Below are 7,869 nucleotides of genomic sequence, written 5' to 3'. Positions count from 1 at the left end.
TGGTGAGACAGAGAAGAGAAGGAAAAGGGGGAAATGACTACATTTAACCTTCCTGACTTGTGCTCAAATAATTCAAGTCAAATACACTGTGAGCGGCAGATCAAAATGTAATGGTACAGAATCATGTGTTCCAGGAGATCTGATCGATTCTCCACTTGGTTTTACAGATGAAAGAGGCCCCAGATCAGGTGCCAGGGAATGGCCCAGGTAGTGTTAGTGCCCAGACTTTCTCATTCCTCTGGGGTTATGGGCAAAGGTTGTGGACAGGGCCTGGAGAAAGAGCCCACTCTTTCCACTTTGGTGGAAACCAAAAGACGTGACTGCCACAAACTGAGAAGGAGGGGAGAACGGCCGTGAAGTACGTGGTCGGGAGGCCAGGAGAGCAGCATCCCTGCACGGGCGCTGAGCAGGACTGCTGTGCTCCAGGGTCACTGATGACGTTGCCCATCTTTTAACGGCTGGTTTTCTGTTCTTAAGGACAGACATCCTTTCCAGTGCCAACTTCAGGTGGCAGATTCCCAGAGACCTACCAACCCAAAGCCGTCAGACCTTCTGAGATCACTTCTGCCTTTTTCAGACTGTTGCACACATCATTTTGCTTCCGTTAACAATGATCGTGAATCATGCAGCTCACATTTTCTTTCTTGAAAGCACATTTATTTCCTGTAGACAAGCGTTTTCTATGATACTGTCTTTGTAGGCTTTTGGTATGTGTGTCGAGTAAGTAGATTCTAAGCTGGATCCTGAATTCTCCCACGGATGACAGTTCGTTAACCCCATCATAAGTCAGTGGTAACTTTGAGCTGGTACAGTTACATCAAGGACAGTGCTTTGTTGACGTTAAAATAGAGAAATGTATATACGTTTATGTTCTTTTTTTATAGTATTTAGATTTTGCCGAATTTGAAGACACCTTGAAAACGTTTTCAAAAGAATGCAAACTAAAAGGAAAGCCATTATCTAAAACAGCAGGTGGCTCCTTAAGGGACTCCAAATCATTGATCATCCAGGTAACATTTTGCTTTTTTTTGAAATGTGTCAATGATCAAGATGCTCCCAACTTGTAAAAACTGCTGTTATTAGAGACTATTGGAATTGTTTCTGGGAACCTGGTCAGAGTGGCTGTTATTTTATTAACTAATTGACTGATTTTTTTAAGTAAGCTCTATGCCCAGCATGGGGCTGGAAGTCACAACTCTGAGATCAAGAGTCACATGCTCCACCGATGACGGAGCCAGCCAGGTGCCCCCAGGCACCCCAAGAGTGACTTCTAGATGCTCAGGTGTTTTTGTATGAATTAATAGTGTCATCTTTTTTTCTTTTTTTAAGGTTTATTTATTTACTTTAGAGAGAGGGAGAGCGTGCAAGTAGGGGGAGGGGCAGAGGGAGAGGAAGAGGGCGAGAAACAGACTCCTTGCCACCACGAGGCTCTATCTCACGACCCTGAGACCATGACCTGAGCCAAAATCAGGAGTCAGGTGCTCAGCTGACTGAGCCCCCCAGCCCCCCAGTAATGTCATCTTTAAATCTGTGTACCTTCCCTAGGAAATGGGTTATGACATAATATCTTCCACGTAAATACGTTTCTGTTTATTTTATTTGTTTATTTTGTTTAATTTTTTATTTAAATTTAATTTAGTTAACATATAATGTATTATTAGTTTCAGGGGTAGAATTTAGTGATTCATCAGTCGTATGTAACACCCAGCGCTCATTACATCGTGTGCCCTCCTTAATGTACGTTCCTTGGGAAGAAGAAAAAGAGGAAACTGTGCAATGCTTAGGAACTGAGACAAATGTGATCCCCATCCTGAGGGGTTTTAGGTTATGTATTTTAGGCACTGCGGACCCAGTGAACCAAACCAAAGCTCACCCCTCCAGGCGCTGGAGTTCTAGTTCAGGGAGGCTGGAGGGGCAGGGAGCAAGGTTTGTCCATGTTGTTGCATGTGACAGAATTCGCTTCCTTTTTAAAGCTGAAGGATGTGCCATTTCGGGTCTGTCCCCCATTCTGTTCACCCGTTCGTCCAGCAGTGGGCACTCGAGTTGCTCGCACCTCTTGGCTGTTGCGGAGAGTGCTGCTGTGAACGTAGGTGTACAAATAACTCTTTGAGATCCTGCTTGCGCTTATTTTGGATATATACCCAGAAGTGCATTACTGCATCATAGGTAGTTCTATTTTTAATTTTTTGAGGAACCTCCGTCCTGTTTTCCATAGTGATTGCATTTTCTATTCCCATCAGCAGTGCACCGGGGTTGTAAGTTCTCCACAGCCTTGCCAACACTTGTCGGTTTTGGTTTGGTTTGGTGTTGATAGTCATCCTACTGGATGTGAAGTGATGTCTTGTGGTTTGGGTTCACATTTCTCAGATGTATTCAGGTCCATTTTTCTATAACTTGAAAGATTTTGAAACTTTCTGATTGCCACAAGCATATTTTTTCTACTCATCCAGTAAACAGTCGTGCCCCCGTGACAGCTATTCCAAACCAAATCCCTGGAACAGCAGCTTAGCCAAATATCTTCAGCGTCAGTGGCACTCAGCAAATGGAGAATTTCCCGAAGCACAGTTCTGTAAGAAGAGTGTGTGTGCGTGTGTTTATGAGTTATTGTTGGTGGTGTGTAAATATTCTGCGCTTGGCGATTCTGGCTGGGATCGTGGTTTATATTAGAGAAGATCATTAATATTTGTGACTATATGAGTTATAACACTGGACTGCTTTGTATGTCGATATTATTTTAAATGCACAGAGTATTTCCAGGTACGGAATATGAATCATAAATTAGGATGGATTTTAGATGTGATTATAATGATACAGGAAAGGTTTGTGGTCCCAGGTCTACAAATGAAGAATTTAGAACAAACTGTACGTGGCCCGTTTGAACATGTGGACTCTGCCAAGCCACGTAAGAAAATACCTCGACTCGAAGCCTTAAATACGCACCAGAGTCTGTACTCAACTCGTTCACACAAAGAGCTCTTGGTCAGCAGCCCTCTCACGGGAGCGTGCCTCCCCCCGGAGTGGCTCGCACGGATGGCAGGGTTGGCTTAGAGCTCAGCAGCGGCGAGCCTGGAGTGGCGTCAGACTCCAGCAGCACTGCCGCTTGGGAAGATCCCCCGCACCTTTGTGTCAGTCAGTAACGGGGTTCCTCCTAGTTCTTCCAGACGTGGTAGTGCTTGACCGTTTGCACTTTGTTTGGGCACCTCCCTTCCCATGGTTGCTGACAGGCTGTCTTTCGCTGTTTCCAAGGCTGAGGAGCCAAGACCTTCCAGAGTAAGGTAATAGTCAGTTGTTCTGGATCACATGACATAGAGAACGTTTCTGTAATAAGCACAGCTGAAGATTCTTTTTTTTTTTTTTAATTTTTTATTTATTTGAGAGAGAGTGAGAAAGAGTGCAGCTGGGAGGGGAGAGGGAGAGAGAAACTCCAAGCAGACGCCACACTGAGTGTGGAACCCAGTGCGGGGCTCATCTCAAGACTCCAAGATCACGACCCAAGCTGAAACCAAGAGTTGGTTGCCACCCAGGCACCCCAAAGATTCTTTTTTTTTTTTTAAGATTTTATTTATTTATTTATTTATTTGAGAGAGAGTGAGAGAGAGAGAAGGAACACAAGCTATGGGAGAGGCAGAGGGAGAGGGAGAAGCAAACTGCCCCTGAGCAGGGAGCCTGATGCCGGGCTTGATTCCAGGACCCCAAGAATATGACCTGAGCTGAAGGCAGACACTTAACTGACTGAGTCACCCAGGTACCCCTTGAAGATTCTTTATTAGCGAATGTCTTTAAGTATAACCAGACAGTGCAACATTGTGCAGTACATTCCCATTTTATAATATTAACAAACTTATTTCTAAACAACCTAAAAAAAAGAGGAAAACTATAAAGCCATTTAAAAAAAGTATAAAAGAACAACGATCAATTAACGGTAATGAATAATGGTGTTGGGTGGGGGAGCTGGAGGTTCTACAGAAAATCCAATCCAAGAAAAGCTTTTGCAAATGAGCACAAACTGTAGGTCAGAGTATCTTGGGCATTTCATATAGTAAGGACAACGATATGAATCCCATGGTTTGGGACCGTTAGGAAGTTCTGTCCGTTCTGCCTTATACCGAAATCCGCAAAATTATGCAGCAGGTATTTGCAGTGAGTCAGTCATCATTCTTCTTGTGAGGCTGGTGGCATGATAGTCGCCATCTCCTTTCCCTAGAATTCTCTATTTCAGCTTTTGCGTGGTAGGTTGGGAAACTGTCTGCCCTGCATAGTCAGACTCACACAGCCCCGAGGTTGGAAGGGAGCCAGGCCTGTGCTCCTTTCTCCATCTCCAGCCTGTGCGTCCCTGTTTCTGTAATTAGTGGACATAGACAGTCACTGTATGGGTGTGTTGGGATCTGTAGTCACTTCCCAGGTGCCATCTCGATGGGACGTGCTTTAGCAACAGGGAGCAGATGGCAGCACCCCCGCCCAGGCCTGGGATTGACTGGGGCAGTGTATGAGCTGCCACTCCAGGACTCACTTGGGCTGTCGGTAAGCTTCCAAACGCGAGGTGAGTTCCGCTGAGGCCTGGCTGGGCTTTGGGTCTGGCCTGGTTTTTACCGATCACATGCTGTGGGTCAGTAAGTCCACAGGATGACTTCAGTGTATTTATGTTCCCGTGAGTTTTCTGGCCTCAAGTCCTGGGCCTGTGGCTGGCTCCTTCCACTTCAGAGACTTAAATGTTTCATCTGTTCCTTGCAAAGCTGAGACTGATATTGGAACCAGGGTTGGTTTGTGGGAATCTCAGCCTAAGATGCTTGAAGCCTTCTAGCTCTCTATTTTTCTGTCCCTTATCTCGAGAACGAGACTGAGTTTTCATCACACTGGAACCACGGAGTGTATGGGGTATGCAGGGTATTGGGTAATTGTGAGAATTTGGGGTGTTGGGAGAACGGGCATCCCTTATGACTGGGGTTCAGTCTGATGTCTTCTCCACAGAAGGACCTCGTTGCTGCATTTGACAATGGAGACCAGAAGGTGTTCTTTGACTTGTGGGAGGAGCACGTTCCCAGTTCCATCCGAGATCGTGACTCCCTCGCCCAGAAGTTGGAATTCTATCTTCACATCCATTTTGCCATCTATCTGCTGAAATACTCCGTAGGGAGACCTGTAGGTTCCCTTTGTGATTTGGGTGGTCTGAGTGGCGTGTGCCAGGGGAACGCTAGCTGTTCATTTTGTATGTGAGGATTAGTTTAGTTTTGTGGCCATTTTATCAAACTGCTTTCAAGGAGTGGGTGTCCTGTGTCCTGTGCATGATTTTCTGGCTCGTTCCCAGCAGTTTATTTTCTAGTTTATACGGAGAGTTAATAATTTCTGTACTGAAAGCTACATGGTTTTCCTCAATGCCTCAAATTTTGTAAACCCAGCAAGATAAAGTTTCCTTATTTGGCAACTTAACGTAAATACACGTATGTCTAAGAGAACACGTGCTGATACCACAGATTAGACTATGTTAGAAGAGAAGTTTAAGCTTAAGCCGCGGAAAGATGCCTGTTTGCGAAGGTCTGTCGGAGCAGTTGGCTGAATGTGGCCTCTGCAGTCTTTCCGCAGGGGTGCAGAGGGCACGGCTGACAGCGGCCGCTGCTGTGGCCGCCGAGCCTCCCAGTGCAGAGCAAATGACCGAAGGGAGCAGGGCCATGTTGACATTCGACCACATGCCTTTCTTTAGTGGCTTCTCCTTGCATTAGCTACTGCCTCCAAGCACCTGTGTTCACTTATTTAAATGTCAGGGGGGCCAGAGGCGGGGCCGGGGGTGGAGGGAGCAGCTGTACAGTAAATCGTGGTAGCCATTCCTGTTCCTCAAGAGAGTGCTCATGGGGGGTGAGATCATGGGAGATTTTCACTTTCTTTATATTTATTTCTGTTTTCTAACTTTTTTATTTTGATGTAAGATTAAAAAAATCAATAAACATATATTTTTTTAAGCCCGGTGGCCAGAAGAAGGCTTCACAGTATAGATGGAGTGAGTTGCATTGATTGGAGGAGCACACATACACAGGGTGTACGTAACTGCTGTGGCCAGGTGGTCAGGGAAGGAGAGTGATCGGTTCCAGGCGGAGCAGCTCAAGTCCTCCGACCTCACTGAGGCACAGGAAGAAATCAATACAAGGGATCAAGTTCCCTTGGATCACATGTAGAACCAGTGAAGCCCGCAAGATCAGTCCTTAGTTAGCTTTGCAAAGGGAAGGACGAATGGTATGGAAGCTTCTGTTTCAGAAAACCATGAAGGTCCACCTGTTCACCTGTAGACACCTCTCCTGAGGGAATCCTGGAAATGCAACCACATGTTTATGATCTCTGACAAGTGGAAACAATCCACATGTCTAATAGTAGGGGAATTGGCTAAGTAAATTGTGATAGACCCACGAGATAAGGTTTTGTCCTGCCGGTAGGAACGATGTTTATGAAGAATTTTAAAGATATGAGCACATGATAATTATAAAGTAAAAGGGCAGCAGATCGAACTGTGTATCTAGTTCTCTGAAATTGCTGACAAAGTAGGGTCAAGGGGGAGGTGGGGGTGGTGTTAGCATGACCGGCGACAGCGTGCTTGCTAGACCGGGCAGAGAGGATGCCAGCAACATGGCTAGAGCTAGAGGAGCCGCGGAGAGAGGGCGGGATGGACAGAGGGACTGGTCGTCCAGCAGGAGACCCCAAGTGAGCATCTTTCCTTCTTTGCAGGACAAAGAGGACCTGGATGAGAGGATTTTTTATTTCAAAACCTACCTGGAGACCAAAGGGGCAGCACTGAGCCAGACCACGGAGTTTCTCCCTTTCTATGCTCTGCCTTTTGTTCCCAACCCCATGGTGCACCCCTCGTTTAAAGAGCTCTTCCAGGTGAGTGACGCATCGGATCCTGGGCGGCATTGTGGTTTCACCTTGTCAATGCTAGTGGTTTCTGAATGATGCTGTGAAAAAACCAAAAATTGGCTTGTTTTCAGATAATTTTCTTTGATGAACTTTTCTTGTGCCATTAAATGTGATTTTTTGGGTTGTATTAAGACTTGTTAACCAGACTAACATAACTATTTTTAAATGTACTTCTTAAAGCATTCCGGCATACCTTTTCAGTATCAAAAGGATAATTTTTATTCAATTACATTGAAAATTGGTAGCCTGAAAAGAACTAGGTTTTTTAATGTAATTGCTGGCCGTATACGTTTTAATTTGTATTCAGAGTCTCACTTACTTGGCGCATGTCTGAGGACCTGGTTGTGTACTATTACTTCCTTCAGACTACTTGCCTGGAGCTCTTTTAATTGTTATATTTCACCGTAATTGACATTTCAGCATACTATTTATTGTCAGTGTTTATCCGTTGTAGTAATTCTTTTTGACTTAATAAAATTAAGATGTCTCCTGGGAGGTTTATGAAAATGTGTTTAAGAGACTGATGTGGTTGCCTTTTCTAAAGAAAGATCTCACAGTGTTTCCGGGCAGCTCTTTGGAGAGCGCTCCTGTGCCACTGGACAGCGGGAGCGCTTCCCTTTGCAGACCCAGTACCTCTCCGTCTCCTGATCCGTTATACCTAGTCACACACATGTCCGCGTTTCTGAACAGCAGCCACTAAATCGAAGGCCAGGGCGCTGACCGATTTCATCAAAGCAGGCTTGTCATGGAGTCGCCAGCGTGGAATTCTGCGCTTGGTTTTCTTTGTCCATCCAAATTTAGTTTCGCCCCCTTCCTCTCTGAGAAGGTTGAAAATATGTAACGGCTAAGGAAGGCGGTGAAACTTGAAATGTTGGATTTCTTCACCGTGAAGACTTCTGTTTGTGAAGATGATGGCGCAGCAGTGTGGCCGCAGTGAGGTCCGGGGCGGGGGGGGGGGGGCGGCCGCCA

The 7,869-nt window shown here is 45.6% G+C and overlaps 1 protein-coding gene across 4 annotated transcripts in view; it reads left to right on the top strand.

The window, feature by feature from the left end:
* ARMC9 (armadillo repeat containing 9) overlaps positions 1–7,869 on the top strand; it is a 143,582-nt gene that overhangs the window by 9,659 nt on the left and 126,054 nt on the right. For all 4 annotated transcript variants that reach the window (XR_005837128.1, XM_040639136.1, XM_040639142.1 and 1 more), the window contains exons 3-5: positions 885–1,010; positions 4,969–5,139; positions 6,712–6,867. Coding sequence is in view for 3 of the 4 variants with exons in the window: in XM_040639136.1 (XP_040495070.1) it covers positions 885–1,010; positions 4,969–5,139; positions 6,712–6,867 (453 nt within the window). In the remaining variant the exon portion in view is untranslated. The remainder of the gene's footprint in view (positions 1–884; positions 1,011–4,968; positions 5,140–6,711; positions 6,868–7,869) is intronic.

This window comes from Ursus maritimus, unplaced genomic scaffold (genome assembly GCF_017311325.1).
Source record: "Ursus maritimus isolate PB19 unplaced genomic scaffold, ASM1731132v1 scaffold_1, whole genome shotgun sequence".
Lineage (NCBI taxonomy): Eukaryota > Metazoa > Chordata > Mammalia > Carnivora > Ursidae > Ursus > Ursus maritimus.
This window is presented reverse-complemented; position numbering and strand designations above follow the sequence as displayed.